This window comes from Caretta caretta, chromosome 23 (genome assembly GCF_965140235.1).
Source record: "Caretta caretta isolate rCarCar2 chromosome 23, rCarCar1.hap1, whole genome shotgun sequence".
In the NCBI taxonomy this organism is placed as follows: domain Eukaryota; kingdom Metazoa; phylum Chordata; order Testudines; family Cheloniidae; genus Caretta; species Caretta caretta.
The window spans coordinates 4030403-4050248 of NC_134228.1; the positions used below are offsets into that span (position 1 = coordinate 4030403).

A 19846-nucleotide genomic window follows, 5' to 3' on the forward strand; every position below is an offset into this window, starting at 1 on the left:
CTGCTTTCAGACTTTCGCCTGTGTATCCTGATATCCCCTCACCCTCTAGCTCTGCCGATGCTCCCTCAGTCCCGTCCTGCCGCCTCCCCGGGCTGTTCCAGTCTTGGACTAATCTTGGACACAGCTCTGCCAGTCAACTTCAGCCTGTGGTCTTTCCCCATCAGAGGCTCAAGGTGCCGCGGTTTGTGTTGTGAGCCTCAACAGCTAAAAAGCGTGTGCATCTGAGCCTCTGTGCCAGCCCATTCATCCCTGTGGAAGCATACACCAAAAAAGCTCTTTACGGCCTTTACTTGAGAAAGCTGTAACCTGCTGAGCTGGATAAGGAGGAGTCCCCATCCAAGGGTATGATGGAGGCAGAAGTAACAGCGAAGTCTTCCGTTGCCCCGGAGCTTGCTGGGGGAAGTGGTTGAAAGGGAAATGGCATCTCCTTCAGTGAGTAACCCCAGCTTCACGCAGACGTGACCCCGTCTAGCTCTGAGTCACGCCTGCTGACTTCACCAATGCAAATTCTAGTGTGTCTCTGTCAGATAATGTGACCGTTCTGGCTTTGAAAGGTGACCTGTGGCAGGGGGTGCATGCTGGGTTTGTGCCCTTTGATACACAAGGAAGGCCTCTAGGGGACTGTGTTTTCTAATTGTTTTCGTACACTGGGGCTTCTTGACGTGGGGACTCTTAGGGTATGTCTACACTTCGCCGCAGGGCAAACTGGGGGGATGTGAATTACAGAACACACTGATATTGCGGGTGGGAACTAAAAGGTACCTGGTTTGCACTAATGTAGTCCTCTACGTTAATGCAAACTAGGTACCTTTTAGTTCGTGCTGGGGGTAGCTAGAGTGTAATACTTCAGTGCGCTCTGCAGTTCACACTCCCCGCATGGCCTGAAGTGTAGACAGGACCATAACCTCGGGAAAATAAATCAAATGAACGAATCCACTTTAAATTCACACCTTTCGATAAACTGCATTACATCCCCGTGTGGGCAATCTCACTCAGAATTAGTGGCCTTAAATTGGTTGACCTTAATTTTAGTTTGGAAGCGAATTAAGATGAAACGAATTCAAGGTCCCATTATGTCTGAATGAAAGCATCCACGTGGGTGGAGCCCTGGGCAGATACAAAAATGCGGACCTGCATCAGATCTGCGAAGAGGGCAAACAATACAACCGCATCCGCGGAGGCAGAGATCCATGGATAAAGAGTGGATTTCCAGGGCTGTACAAATGGGTGTGATGCAATTTAGCTAATCCACCTAAAAGCTAATTGGGATTCATTTTCCTGGATGGCCTCATGTAGACAAACTCCGGTTCTGTCTGCTCTCCAAGACCCGACGGAGAACTGGCAAACTGATGACGTTGCAGATGCCAAAGAAATGTTGCCAGATTCAGAGGCGAAAGTGACTTTTGTTTCAGATGTTTAAAACTTAGTTTGAGACAGTGGCCAATAAACTCAAACACTCGAGAGACCCCCTGTCTTTCCAGCTGGAAAGGCTCCTCATCCATCCTTCTTTGTCATCCAGCACAATCAAGGGAAGATCAGGCTTAATATTTCTGGCTTTAAAAATGAGCAAAATTGCGAGGAGGGGAGGAGGGCAGGTAAAGGAGAAAAGTGGGGGGGAAACGCAATTCGTTCCCTTGTGCAGGTCACCTTTAAAAGAAAGGCAGCTGCTCTGAGCATTGCTGCTTCAGCATGATGAAGCTCCGTGCCTGATGGTGCTAGATTATTACCAAACCTCCGAGCGCTTTCCCTTGACTGACTTGATGCATTGGTTGTGTTTAACAAGAGGCCCCTCTCAGCTGTCAGCCATCCAGAAACATGCTGTATGTTAATTTCAGTTTGTCTCCGCGGCTGGTGTGCGGGGGCGGAGGGGGGGCCCTCCTGCACTTTGCTCTGTCCTCCAGTGAGTGATGGTACGTACAGCATCTGCCTGCTGCCTCGTTGCTGCAGTAGCAGAATGCGAATAGGGAGACGATCCGTGACGGCCTTGCCTGCCCTGACCTGTGCGTCTGCAACTCGGGGTGTCTGAGCAAAAGGCTTGGTTCTCTGTGACTTCTAGACACACATGCCCAGCTGCCTGGGTGGACATTAAAACTCTCCCAGGCAGGGTAGACCCCTTTTGGGATGTAGGCAGCTCGAAATTCAGAGCTGCTCTGTACTTTCTCCCTCTCTGAGCACGGTAGTGTTCGCCTTGGGTCTCCATGTGATGCCATGCCTGCTCATCCGTGAAATGGTCCCATGTCGCCTTTGCATCTAGGCAGCGCTCTGCCCGCGAAAAGCTGCCCTCTCTTTCCCCAGCCCTGGCCTCGTGTGCTGTAATTCGAGCACCTCTGTCCACACTCCACAATAGAGCACTTTGCTATGGACCTTCTGGCTCTCTTCCCCCCCACACACCCCCCCTCCCTCCCTCTCACCTCCCATCTGCTGTCCCGGGGTGGGCAGGGCGTCCTTTTCTCTCAGGGCAGCTCTCTCTGTCTTTTGATTGTTTGTGGATTTTGGAGGGGGCGGGGCGGCTTTGCAAGGAGCAGCCCTGCTGTTCCATCCAAGATGTTGCTGCTTTAGAAAGAGCTTGCTGGTACCGTAACCGGGATTCGTTTCCCAGCGGGATGTTTTTGTTTCCGACTGGAGTATCGCAGGGGAGGGGACAGGGCGAAAAGTGTGTACATCAGATCTGGAGGCTGCGTAGTGGCACTGCCCTGTTCACCGCTGGTACTACCCCAAAAAAAAAAAAAATAAAAAAAAAAATCTGGGTTAACTCGGCTCTTAAATCTGTTGACCTGTTGTCACTTCTGTGCAGTTACCAGCCCCATGTGCAGCGATCTGATGCTGCGAAGCACATGGTGAATATACATCCCTCCCCGCTACCAGTCCTAGCAGGGAATGCAGATCCCTGCAGCAATCACATGCCCCCTGCCCTGCCCTCCCCCCCCCCGCCGCCCCGGCCACCTTCCAGTGTATTTAGCAAGGTCATGCAATGATCCAGACACTGTGTATGGGGGAGGCAGTGCAGCCGAAGTGGATAGTGCGCTGGTTTGGGACTTGAGGCCTGGGTTCAGTCCCTGGCTCTGCCACCAGCCCCCTGGGTAAGTTGCTTCTCCTCTCTGCCTCAGTTTCCCCATCTGTAAAGTGGGGGCTAATGATACCAGTATCCTTGGTGAAGCACTTTCAGATCTATGGGTGGAAAGTGCTAGAGAAGAACTAGTGGTTGCTGTTGGATTCCTGGCCTTCTGCAACACACAGTGCCACAGGTTGCTCTTTTGTTCCGGCTTCACCAGCCTTTACACGACCCCTCAGTCATTCTCATTATGGGATGGAGAAGAAGGGTCTGACTAGCTTCCGTTTTGCCCTTCAAGCTTTCGGATCCCACTCTGTGCAGACCCGTGTGCACTCCAAGCTGTGCTAGGCAGTACGGAATTCTGTCCGGTCTTCACTGGACCCAGGACGGGTCGCTGATTTCCACTCCGCTCTTTAGGTCTGGACCCGCATGGTAGCCAAAACACCTGAATCCTCCTGTTCAGGAGAGAGGCTGCAGTGGAGGGGTTTCTGGGGGAGAGGGGAGGGAAGCACAGCCTAGGCTGGGCAGGGGGAGATCTGTCTCCCAGGCGGTCCCTGCCATGCCCTGTGGTGGCAGCTGCATCAGGTTCCGGGGTGCTGGAGAGCGCAGGTTTCAGCCTCTGTCCCTGTGTCCAGGATATTTCCTGCCTGAACAGAGACCCCGCCAAAGTGGTGGTGGTGGACTGCAAGAAGGAAGCGTTCCGCCTGCAGCCTTTCAACGGCATGGCACTGAAGAAATGGGACGGCAGCTCCGACGACAGGGCGCTCTTCGACCTCGCCGCCTTCCTGAAGAGTAAGGGGGTGGGGGGGTGTCCCTCTGCCGGGGCAGGGGGCGCTTGGCGATGAAATCTGACCGAATTATTGCTCGGTAAGGCCATGGGATGGTTACAGGAACAGCTCCTGCCACCTGGCTCAGGGACTGACCCGTTCCTGTATGGGAGGGAACACTGGGCTTATATCTGGAAAGTCCAGGAGTTCGCTCCCCTCCCCTCCCCGGGACCGAGGGGCCCGCTAGTGTCGCAGCTGCTCCCTACGTTCCTGCAGAGAGCAGGTCTCTCTGGGCCTCTCTCCTGGGAATGGGCAGCATTTCAGAGAGGGGCCTAGACAGAGGCCCCAGAACAAGGGGGTCAAGGCCACTTTTCGCCACAGGCCTGGCCCCCTGTCCCTCCCCGAGGCCCTGCCCCCCAGCTAAGCTGGAAACTGGAATGCGGGTAGCTGTGGGGAGCTGCAGACCCTCCACCTGCCCAGGGTGGGGGGGGCCTAAGAGCAGCCCCCAGCCCAGGGCGGAAGTTGGGTCTGTGGCTCCCCACAGCTGCCTGGGCAGCTCTTACAGTGGCCCGGCTGCGGCTCTTCGGCCCCCGCAGCCCTGCCGCCAGGCCGGAAGCCAGATCAGGGTAAGAGCCACATGGGGAGCTGTGGACCCTCCACCTGCCCTGGGTGGGCACCCCGGGGCATGGGGACACAGGCTGGTGGCTGCTCTTGGTGCCCCCCCAACCTGGGCAGGTGGAGGGACCTGGGCTTCCTGGCCTGGCTCCAGCTTCTGGCTTGGCTGGGGGCGGGGGCTCGGGGGAAGAGGTGAGGCAAGGCCAGGGTCACAGAGGGGATGGGGCCTCGTGGCCCTCCTGCATTTAGGAAGAATCCGTCGCTCCTGGGTCTAGACGCTCTGACCCCCAGCTGGAACTCAATCCTGCTTATACGTACGCAGTGCAGAATCCCTGCCTCCCGGACTGGCTTTGTTTGACATGTTCGCCCACCCATGCTCAGCCTCTCCTTCCCTGCCTCTCATTGCCCGACAGCTATTGCCTTGAGTGGGGTCGAGGATGTCAGGACGGTGCTGGAGAACTACTCGATGGAGGACGACCCGCTGGAAGCATTTAAACGTAGGCAGTCTCAGCTGGAACAGGTAAGGGCACTGGTCTCACGGCTCCTGCCGCCCCGGCTCAGGCTGCAGCACCAGAAGGCAGGGGGCAGCGTGGAGTCTGTCCTCAGAGTCTTGGAGGGAGGGATGTTGTTTGTACTACAACAGTGTCTTCCAGTAACAAGGTCGGGGCCCCTTTGTGCCGATGCTGCACAGATAGAAGAGCCCCGGCCCCACAGAGCTTAGTCTAAATAGACAAGACACAGCAAGGGTAAGAGGGGGGCCTTGAGAGCAAGGCAGGTTGCTACTCACCAGTCACGTGGAATAGAAATGTGAGTGTCTTGGTCTTTCTCTGTTAAAACATAGCAAGATCCCCCTCCCGCTTGCTTGTGGTGAGCTCTATGGAGACCCTAGACAAATGTGTCGGTGGTGGGGAGGGACCAGCAACGCGAGGGGGTGGTGCAGGTGGGAGCACTGGCTTTGGGGGCTGCTCTGTACGCAGATATCATATTGGCTTGGCAACTTACCAGAATCAGCCCTCCCGAAATAAGTACCTTGCTACTAGGCTAACTGCATCCACACTAAGGGTTGTCCCGCTTTAACGATAGCTGTGTCGGAACCAATGTAGTCATTGCATTCGTCATGATAAAGCCCTAGCTTTTCATCAGTAGATCTCGGAGAGCTTTACAAAGGAGATCAGTATTGTACACATGGGGAAACTGAGGTACGGAGCAGGGAAGTGACTTGCCCAAGGCCTGCCAGCAGCAGAGCTGGGAGTAGAAGCCAGCATTCCCACAAGCCCCTCAGCTGTATTTCACCTGTCAGGCTCACCATGATGCTGAGCATATCAGTGCCAGGCTCACCTGTGTGTAGCTCGCGTGTGCTCGCTCACGTCTCAGCCTGGCTGGATGTGTGCTGGTAAGAGCCATTGCTTCCCGTTGAATTTTGGTGCAATGATTTGTCGCTTGTGCATCGCCCGTGGAAGGATGGGCTGGGGGCGAAAGCACAGGGGTGGCAATCCGATCCTGAGCCTGTTCCCACCGCTGACACCAACGCCTTGTGGGAACTTGGACGATCGCTTCACCTTCCTGGCTGAAATGACTCCTGAGTCACCCCCCCGGTAGTGTGGCATAGACAGGGCTCAGCGGCTAATAGCGGAAGGTTTGAGGAAGCCCTCAGCTCGGTGCCGTCGGGCCGTGTGGCGCGCCCCAGTAACGCAGGGTTTGTGTCCTTCCCTGTGCGTGCAGGAGGAACAGCAGCGGCTCGCCGACCTGTCCAAGAACAAGAAGCAGCAGCTCTTCCTGGGCTCCCTGGCAAGCCGGCTGTGGCCTCGGTCCAAGCAACAGTGACTCTCTCCTGTGTGGCCCCCGCCCGCTTGTGGACCATCAGAGCAGCGTGGTCTGGGGGCGGGGTTCCAGCAATGGCATCCGCTTTACAAGGCCTCCAGAACTGCCTTCAGACTTAGCCCTTTCCAGACCCCCTCTGCGGGGTGGAGAGCCGGCAGGCAGAGATTCCCGCACCGGCGCTACGGTGGCCTGTGTCTCTGCGGAGAAATGGACTTCTCTCAGTACAAGTAAGGGTGCAGGGGGAGGGGTCAGTCCCTAATTAGCTTCTAGATCTCCCCCCCCCCCCCCCGTGTCATGTTTCCTTCAGACGAGAGAGAGGACCGCACTGCTCCTGTTGGCGTGAATGGAAACGGTGGTACGCACGCTTCAAATAAAGGGTCATCGTTCTACAGGCGGCTCCTGCGACGCGTCCCTGCTTTGCACTTCCCGCTTAGTCGTGGGTGGGGGTAGGAGGTGGTGTCTAAAGCCACTGCTGCCCTGCGTGGGAGGGGCAGTTGATCCATTCGGTCACTACAAGAGGGAACCCACCTTAGGCCCGTCAGGGTTTGTCAGGGACCGGTGTAGCTGGGGCCACAAACCTGTTTTGGAAGGTCTGCTGGAGGGCGGTAATGCACAGATTGTCCAGTCCCTCAGCGCGAGGGGAGCAAGCCGTCCCGAAGATCTGTTCCTTGCCAGACAGGATGGGCAGGGGTGTCTGGCCACACACACTGGGACAATATAGAAACAAGAGGGGCGAATGGCAGTGAACCTATAAAATGCACCTCCAACTCGAGGCCGTCTGGCCCTCCCATTTTGGGGCTAAGTGTGACCCCTGCCTGTCCAGGGGTCAGACTACAGACAGTCACTGAGGCCTTCTGCCCTCTGTTGGAGCGGTCATCTACATACCCCAGTGAGCAGAGAATTCTGAGATCCTCTTCCATTTCTTTTCAACGTTCCTTCCCCGCACCCAGCCCCCTGTCTTGCTAGGGGAAGGTTGAGGTAGCACCCTCCCACCTCGTCTGACATCCATTTCCCCACGACTCATCCCTTCGCCAACTGCACTGAGCTTTTCCACTCCAGAGCCGGGATTACCTGCTCCCCGTTAAACAGATTGGCGTCAATCTGTGTTTTGGTACATGGGGGGGCGAGGACTCGGGCAGACAGGCCAGCAACCCCTCCAGCAAGGTCTATGATTGTGAGAGGCTGGAATAGCCTTGTGTTTGTCCTAAGCGTCATTGTAAAGTATAAACGCCAAGGGGCTTCTAACAACAATAATAAACCCACCGTAGATTTGGAGCCAAAAAAGCATGTGTTTGAATTTTTAAGTGAGATCCTTGGTTTTTTTATGATCCCTTCCTGAAGTTGGAAGGAAATGACTGGAAGCGACTGACAGCCTCCTGTGTTTAGAGTCCGTCATCGCTTGGGATGGGGACTTGTGTATTTTTTTAAAGGAAACAGATGGGAAAGGACAGTTCCAAGTGTGGTGAATCCCTGTGTACTAGAGTTGCCTGATGCAGGTTAAAATTGCAGTTGTGGAAGCGGCTGGAAGAGGAGGGTTCCTGTTTTGATTCAGGAAAACGGGTCCTAGTTCCTATCCCAAGACCAAGGATGGATGTAAACAGGAAAGTAAACAGAATGGGATGAGCAGACACAGCGTTTCCTTAATCTGGTGGGATTGGTTCACTCTGATTCCAGTTCAGGCGCGCTCTGCCGGCTAGAACTGAGATTACTGCATGGTACCTGCTGGCATCACACGGACGCCTGGAAGATAACTGGCTTTCAGCAGCCCAGGGTTAGATCTCGGTACTGCACCAGAGTGAAGTTTACCAGCCCACCGACTCAATATGCTGGTGCAGCTGGGAAGTCGATTGATATTTTATTCACCCATCAGAATGATTTCCTCGCCTCTCCACTTTGTCCCATCCCGTTTGTTAACGGGATTAACATAATTTAGGGGTTGAATGTAACATTCACCTCTTGTTTCCACTGCTTAGCCCAAGGGAATGGGTGAGCTGTGACGAGCCATCTCTCCCTGCATGCCTTCGCCCCCCCCCCCGCCCTATTAACACAGCCCCCTTGCTCTCCCCCATGACTCAGCTGTCCCGTTTCCCTCAGCAAGGGTTCGTTAATTCAGCCAGTGATCTCCCCTTACCGTTTTTTTTGTTGTTGTTTCCTCATTCTTCATAGAAAGAATAAGAAGAAATAAAAGGCACTTCCCGTCAGGAACTGAGCCTAGATCTTTTCCCACACTTGCCTCCAGCCAACAAAACAAACAGTAAGGCAGGCGCAGCCAGTCATCCTGCCTTGGCAGGGGCTGCTGGGGAGGGATTGGGGATGGGGGGGGTGTAGATAAGCAACTGAGTTGTTTTGAACATAAACAGGACACGGGCCTGTAATGCCGCCTGGCTCTCTCGGAGGTGCTGTATTTAGAAAAGCCGCCCCTGGGGGAGGGGGGGGGGGATGCTGAACAAGTTTCGGCTGTTTGTTTGGGGCTTTTTTCTCCCCCTTCTCCAGGGTGGAAGGAGGAAGCAGATGCATCTGTAAGAGATAGAGGGAGTAAAGTTTTGGTTACTCCAGCCTGCCCTTCGGCTCCTGCCATCAGCTGATCTCTTCCGCATCCCAGGAATGGATCCCTGCATTCAAATCCCTGGCAGCCTCAGCTTCCCAGGTAGAAATGGGGGCTGCAGGTGGCCAGCGGACAGGGAGGTGCCCAGATCCCACGACAATCCAACTCCTTTAGGGCTCTTGGGGAGATCCCTGTTCCGGTTGTGTCAGGGGAAGGAGGATGGGATTGGAAGTAGCCAGAAGATCAACTCTGGTTTTGCTGGAGGGTTCCTTGGATGCTTGAGAGAGGGACTATGAGCTTTCTCCCTCTTTAACGGAGGGAGGAGGAGATGTATTGAATCTTCACCAGTGCGAGCCGTTCTGCTGAAATCTCCCCTGCAGCCCCACACCCCCCAGCCCTGTGTTGGTGTACTGGGGTGAGCTCTCAGGGCGAGGGGAGAGCACCCCCTACTGCACCTCTCACACTGCTTCCTGCAGCCCAGCCACCCCTAGCTGCGGGCGGGGGGGGCGGGGAACCAGCCGGGAGCCAGTTCACTCCGCACACTTCAGCTTGTGCCCGGCTGCTCTAAGGCCGTTCCGCAGGCGAGAACCCGCTTCTCAGATCTCCTGCCCGGAGAGCTGGTTGGGACTTGGTGTAGATGTTTACAGTAGCGCCTAGGCAGCACAGACCAATACCCCCCTTCCCCCACTCGTGTAGGGTGAAAAGGGGGGTCATGGACCTGGACACCCCCCCCCCCCCCCAAAAATCAATTGACTAATTAGAAATCGAGCTGGGTCACTGAGCTCCGGGCGTTTGCCCAGTGGGACGGGTGCCGCTGCCAGGCCGCATGCTATCCGTGGCAGGCGCTGCCCAGGTGATCCCTTCCCGAAAGCGCTTCCAGCGTAACCAGACAAAGGGCAGGAGGGGAGACCGAGGCATGGAGCAGGTGTGTGACTTGCCCATGGTCGGCCAGCACGCCACAAATAGAACCCAGGCGTCCTGGGCTCTGCCTAAGTGCCCCGCCCACTGGGCCACGCTTCGCCGCGGCTGGGGTACAGCCAAGCAACTTGCTTGCCCCCATGGCTCCCCCATTCCTCTTCCTTTCCTGCCTCTCACGGGGGCTTGGGATGTTGCTGGGTGTAGAGCCCGGGGGTGACGTTCGCCACGGCCGCTAAGCCCTGCCAGCTCCGTGTTACCCTCCCCCTGGAGCAGCCGCTTCTCAGCAGTTGAGGTGCTGCTGTCTGGGGGCCTGGATTACCTGGGGTGCTTCAACTGAGCTCTGGCCGGCAGGGAGCCCCCGGCACGTGGGTCCTGCTGCCCCGTAAGGCCGCAGTGCCGAAAGGGTTTGGGATCGTGCCCACGATTAGTGCAAGGAGCCGCTTCATCCCTCCCAGCAGGAGGGCAGGAAGGAAGCGGGTTCCGGGCACCGGGGCTCAGAGCAAGGGAAAAGCGCCAGCCCCCAGGTTCACATGATCTCAGCGCTTGGCCATTCATGCAGTGGGACGGGCCCCGGGCCAGGCGGCCACATGAGCGGGGCAGGAGGGTGTGAATCGGCTGGCGGGGTGGAGGTAGGAGCACCGAGCAGCGGGGGGAACGCGACCACCTCTGGGTAGGCCAGAAAAGAGTGGCACCCACCAGTGCCCCGTGTGACCAGCAGCCCTCCTGATAGCACCTACAAGGCTCACCCCAGAGTGGGGGCCCCATCGTACCAGGCACTGCACCACCCCTGACTGAGATCACGGCCCGCATTGTGCCAGACGCTTCACACACACCCCACCAGGATAGGGGCCACATCTCCTTCACGGACATCTAGAGAGAGAAAATCCCTGTCCCAAAGAGCTTAGTCTAAGTAGATGAGGAGTGAGGGGAAACCGAGGCACAGAGTGGAAACAGGACTTGCAGCAGCTCAGAGCTGGGGATAGAACCCACGTCTCCTGCTGCCCACAGCACTGGGCTGCCCCGCTACTCCTTTTGATGCCTTCATGTTCGCTCATTTAGGGGGCCTTCTTTTTCAGCCTGCAGCTCCTATGAGCATCCATTGGAGCAGTGCGGGGCCAGCACCTCTGGATGCCAGCCCTAAGCTGTCCCCCAGCAGCTGTCTTGGAAAGGTGAGACGTAAATGGCTGGATGCTGACAGCAGCCTGGGTTTCCCTGCAGCCAGGTCTCATGGGAATGAGCCTCACACTTGACTCCCTTGCCATGTATTTACATGCCCATCCTCCATTTTCCCTGCTTTAGGAAGGGAGGTTGGAGGCCAGCAGCTCTACGGGGGCAGAGTGAAGGCCGTTGGGGTATCTTAGTTGCAAATATTTAGCCTGTTAGATGTTTGGGGATTGCTTGTTAATTTCATTTGGAATTTCTTGTTGCTTTTTTTTTATGATTCTCTCTGTCTTGGCTACTTCCAGCATGTCTAGAAGGCTTTCGCCGCCATCAATCCCTGACCTCTGCTCTCGGTGCTGTTAGCAATAGTCTGACGGAGCTGTCTGAGGCTCCCCAAGGAGGTAGCATGGGCTGGGGGACTGGCGGTCAGGACTGCCCTGTTCTGTTTGCAGCTTTGTTGCTGTGTTACCTTCATCAGGTCCCCCCTCGCCTCCATCCTTGGTTTCTCCACCCGCAAAATGAGACATTTCATCCTTTGGAAAATGCTTTGAAAATCTGCAGATGCACAGAGCTAGGGAAGGGGGGTGGCATTCCCTTGTGCTCTCCTGTCTGTCTGTCTCTGTCTCCACCTCTTGTCTTATATTTAGTCGGCTCTTTGGGGCAGGGACTACCTTTCTGGTCTGTGTTTGTACAGTGCCTGAGACACTGGGCTCCGGGTGCATGACTGGAGCTCCTAGGTGCTGCTATGATATACCTAATAGCATTAAAAATGTACAGTGCCTTTCACACTGGGGTGCCTAGATGCTACCGTCATAAATCGAATAGCATTACAAATGTACAGCACCTGACACGCTGGAGGCCGGGTCCATGCCGTGGGCTTCTGGGCGCAACAGCAATACAAATAATAAAGGGAAGAGTTCAGCTGCTCCACGACTGTGGCCGTTGGGGAGTCAGGTAAGAGCCTCGGCAGCTTGTGAAAGTTGAACTAAGAGGCTTGTGCGTGGCTCTAGGTGCAGCAAAAGCATCATCCAAGCTTCCCGTCTCTGTAGACGCTACCCAGTAGCAAAGGAGGCGGCAAAGGGCCAGCTCCCCCCTTCCATTGAGGCCCGAAGACAGACCGGCCCAGCCCTGGCTTCTCAGCAGTGGGAACGGCTGTGCCAGCCAGGGTGTTTCTGCCCGTCCTGGCCTGCTGTGGGGGAGAGCCCCTCGGTCGGGGCGAGACAGGCAGTCAGATGCTCCTTTTCCCAGAGAATGAGCTGCGGAGAGCACGGATTTCCCATGCAGTAGCTTCCTCGGACTGGGCCGGGGCCGTGCCCTGGGTAGAGCGGGGCGCCCTGTGGGGTATCGGGGCACTTTGGACTGATGACAGGTGTAGGGAGGGGAAGGTACCGAACCGCAGCGGGGTTGAGCACATTTGAAAGCTGAAATCCACCACGGGTGGGGAAACTGAACCAACTGTCCCACTCCCGCCCCCGTTTTAGCCCCACGTGTTGCTACACCCCTCCCTGAAACGAGTACTTACTCCGAGGGACTGCGGGGCTTCGTAACAAACTCCTCCCTCTCCTATCGTACAGGCTTTGAGCAGCAGCGAAAGAGTTAACAACGTTGGCATTTAAAGTCTTTTCCTGGGGCTCTGGAGTTGGCACAAGGGGGTGGAGCTCCCCTCCCAGCAACTGGCTCAGGCTCTCTGCAAACTCAGGCAGCAGCTCTGCACCCATTACATTTGGGGCACACCCCCCCCCCCCCCCGAGCATTTGTCCTAGGCTGTCTAGTCTGCAGAGACTGGGTCACGTCGGCAGCCCTGAGAGTCTGAGACCGGCTGCTTTTATTGAGTGAAAGCTGAGACTCCGCTGAGCAATTACAAGGCCTTTCCCTGCCCCTCCAGCTTGTTCTTCGTGCCCCTCGCACGTGTTAGTGGAAAACATTCCCCCGGTGGGGACAACAGGGGCATAGGAATCAGCCTCTTAATTTCTCCCCGCTTCCCTGCAGCGCTCCAGGGATCAGGGCCCCAGGCTGGGCTGCGTGTTTGAAGGGGGCACGCAAGCTGTAATCTGAGTGGGATTGTTCCGCGTCTGCCGTCAGGCCAGCTTGCAAAGGGGGAGGGAGGCAGGAAACCTCCCAATTGGTGCTGATGTCAGTAGAGCCCGTGAGGTGGTTCCCCCCCCTCCCATCCAGGCTGAACAGAGGCGCCCACCCCTTGCTTCCCCAGCTGGCTGCAATGGGAGACTCTCTGCACTAGGGAGTGGGGATCGTCCCTTCCCCCCCTTATCTCGCCTGGGAGAAGGGCCTCGTTGAGCCTGGTGCTGCACAGTGAGAGACCCTGTGAGCTCTTTGGGGTAGGGACTCTATCTAGAGGGGAAACTGAGGCACAGGGCCGGGCCTGGCCCAGGGTCACCCAAGTAGCGCCACTGAGAGAATGATGGGCCGGGGGAGCCCCGAGTTCAACTTTTGGGCTCTCCTGTAGCCTCCCTGGGGCAAGTCTCTTAGCCTCTGTGGGTCTCCGTTCCCCACCTGTGTGCTCGGGGATGGTGATACTTCCAAACCTCCAGGGCGGGGACAGATACACCCAAGAGCATTAGGTGCCCAGACACTGTGGTATGGGGGTCACTGGGCATAGATCGTATAGACTAGAAGCCAGAGTCCACTGCCCTTTTGCTCTGATCACTAGACCCCGCCCCCCACTCCTCTCCCAGAGCAGGGAATAGAACTCAGGAGTCCGGACTCCCACCCTCCCCTGCTCGAATCACAAGACCCCACTCCCCTTCCAGGGCAGGGAATAGAACCCAGGAGTCCTGACCCTTAGTCTGCCTCCTGCTTTAACCTCTACGCTTTCCTTCCTCTCCCCCATCTCCGTCCCATCGGACAGGGAGCGTGACTCCTTGATTTCGTGTTGGTCCGTTGCTTTGAGAGCCAGGGGCTCTGGTGGATCAGCGTGTTAACCTGCCGCTAGCATGGCCCAGCTCTCATGGGGCAGCTGGTTTATATTATATTCTTTTCCGTTTCCAGGGCCCCCGTCCCGGGCCAGCCAAGGTCTTGCCTCATTGTTTCCTGTTTGCTGCGGATATATGAACTGGCTTCCTGAACCTTTGACATTACTTCGCCCCTGGCCTGCTGTCCCGGGCGTGGACTGGCCCTGGGCTTTATGAGTTGTAGCCCGGTGTCTTGCTGGAAAAGGGCCTCTGAGAGCCAGGCTGCACCCCTACCGCCTGGCTCTGTGCTAGGCATGGTACCACACCCATGAGAGCGCGTCCTCAGTGTGGGCTCAGATCCATACGGGTATTGAGGATCCGATTTCAATGGGAGCGAGGTTTATAGATGGGAGAGCCCATTATTAAATATTGGTTTTCCACGTAGGTTCTTATAGCCTGGGATCAAGTCACGCCTTCACCTTCTCTTCGATCAGCTAAATCCATCAAGCTCCTTGTGTCTCTAACTATCCGGCAGGTTTTCTAACCCATTGATCATTCTCGGGGCTCTTCTCTGACTCTGCTCCTATTTATCAATTTCCTCCTGGAATGGTGGGCACCAGAACCGGACATGGGATCCCAGCAGCTGTCACACCAGGGCCAAACGCAGAAGGGAAATAACCTCACTGCCTCCTGTGTGAGATTCCCCTGTGGATGCATCCTGGGATCCCCTAAATACCTTTGAGGCTCTTTGCAGCGCTGAGGTGGAAGGGAGTCGCACCCATGAACGAGGGGGGAAGGTGCGAGCTGGAGGGATTACAGACGTTTGAATCCTCCCGTGCCGTCTCTTGCTGAAGGGAGGCCAATTGCCAGGGATCATCCAAGCCGGGAGGCCAGTCTGCTCTGCCATAGCCGTGCAATGCAGATTTCTTGCACCTGCCTCTGGTGCATCGGCCCTGATCCAATCTGGCCATTCAGTGGCCCCCTCTGGGCTTAGTCTGTTGGCAGGGAGGGCTGGACAGTTCACAGGGCCGGTTCCCCACTGGGTCAGCCCAGCCCACCGGCGTTGGCAGGGAGGGGAGGGAAAAGTTCTCCGCCAGCTTGGCCTGGCGAATCCACAGCTCCCAGGGCAGAGCCGGGAGGGGCTGCAGCGAGCTCAATCATTTTTTGCTAAGAAGATTCAGTTTAGAAGTTCCCCTGACTTCTCGTTTAGGGCCAGAGCCCGGCTGGCGCCCATCGGCGTCACTGCGCTGGCGCTGACGGGACCGTGCTGACCCCCCGGGTGAGAATTTGCCCGGAAAGCCGGATCCTGTGGATGGGTTTTGTTCCCTGGCACAAGTTCCGGTTCAATCCAGCCCGTGCGGTAACAACCCCGAGGAGCTGCTTCCCCCGCATCCTGCCTTTCTCTGCTGTGGTTCAAAGCCCCCGTACAGACACCAGCAGCTCAGCGCCTGGTCTCCACTGTGCCCAGCGGTGAGACTAGCTGGGACGGCGCTTGGCATGCGTTGGTGGGTGACGTCGTCGCTGTAGATGGCAGCTCGCGCTCTCCCTGGCCTGCCTCTCAAATACCCGCTGATTAGCCCCCTCGCCCTGGCAATGTGTTGACTTCTCTGAAGGGGTCTCCTGCTGCCGCTGGAATGTTTGTACACAATCCCCGGCGTCAGGGTCTTTCGTGAGGCCAGCGCTGGCTGCTTTCCCAGGGCCCGGATGAATAGAACGATCGTCCGCGGAGCCGGTTGGTGGGGGCACAGGGAGGGGGAAAGGTGCCAGGGACCCCTGGGAGTAGGCTGGCCACAGTGAGGGCGCACGGTGCAGCCCCCCGCCATTGTGGCCCCCGCACCTGCATGTCCCAGCTGGGCCTGTGCCCCCTGGTAGGCTGGTGGGGCTACGGGTCCCCCTGCAGTGTCTAAACCCACGCTGAAATGCCAGGGGGAGTTCGAGGCAAGTTGGTCAGGTTTCCGCCAGCCGGGCAGTCGTCCATCACCCCCTAGCCAGGGGCTCCAAGCCACAAGCTGCTCTGTGGATATTTATATGCTCTCGGGGCCAGATCTGGGGCGGGTGTCGATGGGCGTCGCTCCATGGGAGTCAATGGGGCCAGATCCCACATGGGTTCACACGTTCTCCTCCCCTCTCTGAATCAGCCCCTTCCAGTCCCAGTTTGGGTCCCGGTTAAAGCAGGGGAACTCCCGGAGCCATTCCTGCCCTCCCCGGCTCCCGTGGGGTGTAATTAACTCCAAGGCCTGAAGCATGAGATTGGCCTTTGGCCCCCAGCCTCCCTGCAGGCCCAGCCAGGTGTGACTTTTCGAACCCCAGCGTGACATGCTGCGGGGTGTTACCCGGCTGTGGCAGGCGAATGGGATGGGGCGGGGGGGGGGGTGGACCCCAGTGAGGGTTTCCCGAGACAACAGGTCCATGTGTCCAGGTGTGAAAAAGTGTGTCTCCCATTCAGCTGTGCTTCCCAGGGGGCTGGGGGCTGGGCTCGGAGGGCTGCCGTTCACACCCAGCGGGCACAGGCAGGACGGTACAGCCCCTGCTGGTTCTCGCACCTTCCCTGCTGCCTGCGGGACGCTCCGACACCTCGGCCCCACCAAACGGAGGCTCCTGGGAAACCCATTAGCCTCGGGAGGCCCCACGGCCGCGGGGAGGGTCTGTTTCAAACGCAGCGCTAGGGACGGATGGGCCCAAGCCTCCAAAAATAATTGGAGCATTTTTACTGGCGATGGAAATCAATTTAGTTCCACTAGAGTCCATGGGGCTGGGCCCCCGGCTGGTGTCAATGGGGTCAGATCCCCAGCATGTCAATGGGCGTCGGTCACCCCACTGGCGTCAATGGGACAGATCCCAGCTGGTGTCAGTGGGCGTCTCTCTATTGAAGACAATGGGGCCCAATTCCCAGCAGGAAAGGATGGCATGTGTGTAACAGCTCCCAGGAGCGGGGCCAAAGGAGGCCAAAGCCAGCCTCCCTTCTGATCACGACATGGTCTGTGCCCTCAGGTCCAGCTGGTTTGCAAAAGATCTGAATATTAACACACACACACACACCCCAGCGTTCTCTGTCGTAAATCTGCTCCCCCTCAACCCCGCTGCCACCCACGATTTCCCTAGAAGGGGGACTCAAAGCCCATCCAGAACTTAAAACACCCTGCTCCATCCTTGGCCTTTGCAGCCGGGAGAATTTCCAAGTGTTGGTGCAGGAGGTTAGGGGGTGCACTGGGGGGCTGCATAGTGGGGATGCGATTGGGGTTTGGGGGGCACGGGGGGCTGCAGAGCGGGGATCTGATCGGGGTTTGGGGGGCACAGGGTGGGGGTGGGGAGCTGTATCTGATGTTGTAATTAACACCATTTAGATTCCAAAAGGAAATGGCCCAGCACGCTGGCTGTGCCCACGCTGCCTGCCTCTCCCCGCTGCTGAAAGAAATCCAAGGCTTTTTAACACTGCGAGGAAGCTGAGTTTCATTCCTGTCACTGTCCAGGGGCTCCTGGGTGGCTGGGGAGCAGGAGGAGACATAGATCTCCGCGAGGAAGCCCAGCCACGGGATGGAGGGGTTTGGTGAGCCAGGAATCACTGGGCTACTTGGCCCCTTGGGACGCTCCAAGCTCTTGGGACAGATCCCAGCCCCTCCTGCTCCATTGGTTTGGTTTCTTACCGAAGTCAGGGGCCGTGACCCCAAGAGGACGCCGCCCTAGTGGGCTGATCACACCAGGGCGGCGGGGGGCACAGCCGAGGCCTCCTTCCCCCTCCCTGCCCCCTCCCCATTAGAATCAACCTTGACAACCTGCTGCAAGGTCTGCCCTAAAGCCACCGGTGGCCAGGTGGCTGGCCCCACCCATCAGGCCTTGAGAGTGGTGAGGGGAGAAAGGACACACAGCTGCATAGCCACAAAAATGCAAACTCCCTCCTTGCCCAAACTTCTGCCCTCCCAGCCCACCCCGGATTGATGGCACCGAGGGGACAGATTCCCTCTAGGGAAGGAGCCCAAACCCGGGCAAGGAGGAGACGGCCCCAGGGTTGGCTTTATCTATATCCGGGACAAAGCGGCACCAAGGGAGGAGGCATCTGAGGGTGGATTTTAAAGGTGTTTAATAACAGTAACCCCAAGCTCTTTGCAGCAGCTCCCAAAGGTGATCAGTATCAGCTGGGAGGCCTCAGCTGGTGTCTGGGGTCCAGGTGTGGGCACTGCAGGTTAGGCTAAATTGGAGAGAGTCCAGGGATCAAAGGTCTAGAGAACCTGCCCTAGGGGGAGAGGTTAAAAAAACTGGGGATGTTTAGTCTGGGGAAACGCTGACTGAGCAGGGATCTGAGAGCAGCCATCAGCTACATTAAGGCTTGTTACGGAGAGGATGGGGATCAGCTGTTCTCCATGTCCGCTGAAGGCAGGAGGGTTTAATCTGCAGCGAGGGAGATTGAGGTGACGTATTAGGACAAACTTTCTAACTCTCCGGGGAGTGAAGCTCTGGAACAGGTGTCCAAGGGAGGTTGTGGGATCCCCGTCACTGAGGGTTTCTAAGAACAGCTGGACAAACTCCTGTCAATGCTGGGCTAGGGCTACTTGGTCTCATGCGATGACCTCCCAAGATCCCTTCCGGCAGGACATGGCTTTGATTAACACTGTTTTACAGCTGGGGAAACTGAGGCACGGACTGACTGGCCCGAGGTCACCCCGCGCAGGCCAAGGGCAGAGGTGACCGAGGCTAGTCTAGTGCTGTATCCACCAGGCAACGTGGCCTTCGGGCACCTAAACACCTTTACCCAGCCGGCCCTTGGAGCGTGGGGAGGAGAAAGGAGATAGCAGGGCCCAGTTTGATCTTAGCCGCCCCAGTGCTTGCTAGTTAAAAGGGGGCACAGAGTGGAGATGCCTGAGGGGGGCCAGGGGAGCATGAGAAGGGGATGGTGGTACGGCCGGCCCAGGGGCTGCTTGAATTAGGCTTGCTGCGGCTGGGGATGGGCAGGCAGATGGTAGGTGCCTAGCAGAAGCCACCGCCGCAGCCCGGAGGCTAATTCTTCGGCCAGCTGCGGGACAATGGAGCGCATTGCCCAGCACAAAGCTGGCTGGGGCCAGGGAGGTGACAACCAAGCGAGCTTAGGAACTCCCCCCTCCCCTCCCCAAATAAAAACATCTCCTTGCAACCGGGAGCTGGACTAAACCGAGCTGCAACTGCTCGGGAGCTGGGCTCTGATTTCCACGCCCAGGGGCTCCTGGAGCGCAGGGGACTATGGGTCCTGCAGCCCTCTAACGTTGCCGGGGTGCGGGGCCGGCACCTGTGAAATAAACGCCCCCCGCCAAAAACTTCCAGCCTGGTGGAGTTTGCAGCCTAGGCCGCTAGGGCAGGGCCCCTCTGGCTTTCTCTGCTGCTCAGGCCCCGGGAGGGGGAAGCAATGTTGAGATTTTTTTTTTTTTAACAGCTGTTGCTGCATTAAAACAACCCCAAACCCGCCTGGAAGGGCAGCTTTTCCCTGGGACTTTAAAGGGAAAGTGGCCCGGGGAGGGCTTGTGCTTAAGCAATAAGGCAGGTGCTGCGGATTAGCATACAGCTGACGCATCCCCACTGCTGGTACAGGCCACCCCTTCTGCAGAGCTCCACAAAGCTGGGCCGGAGGGCCTGAGACCAAGGAAATGCTGGAGGGGCTAAAGAAGAAGGGAGGGGAGGGCTAAGGGGTTAAGCTGGCTCCCCCCATTCCCCACGCCTCCCAGGGTCCTATAAAGGCCAGCACGTCAGACGCCACAAAGACTAAGTTGGGCTGCAGTTCATAGATGGTGTGTGGCTTGTGTCATGGCAGGAGTGGGGCTGATTAAACAGGAGGGTTGAGGGTTGGGGAGTGGGCAGATCCTGGGCTCCCTCCCTGCATGCTGCAAACCGGTTCCAGTGTAAACTAGTTGCGGTTCACACCTGGCTCACATAACCGGGAGGGGAGCTGTTTCTTTTCCAAGAGCTTTGCGGCCGTCCATTTCTAATAAGGATGAGATTGCATGGTGCTGGGCGAACGCTCGCCGGGTGGGGCGGTGTCCTTACCCCAGCTGTTTAGATGGGGAAACTGAGGCATGGAGCTGACGTGTGACTC

General features: G+C 57.2%; 1 protein-coding gene across 1 annotated transcript in view; it reads left to right on the forward strand.

Moving 5' to 3' along the window:
• Nucleotides 1-6644, forward strand: part of TIMM50 (translocase of inner mitochondrial membrane 50) — a 47196-nt gene extending 40552 nt beyond the window's left edge. Inside the window, exons 9-11 of the mRNA XM_075122515.1 lie at nt 3688-3844; nt 4848-4954; nt 6157-6644. Of these exons, the coding sequence (XP_074978616.1) occupies nt 3688-3844; nt 4848-4954; nt 6157-6258 (366 nt within the window). The 3' untranslated portion in view covers nt 6259-6644. The remainder of the gene's footprint in view (nt 1-3687; nt 3845-4847; nt 4955-6156) is intronic.
• The last annotated feature ends 13202 nt before the right edge of the window (nt 6645-19846 follow it).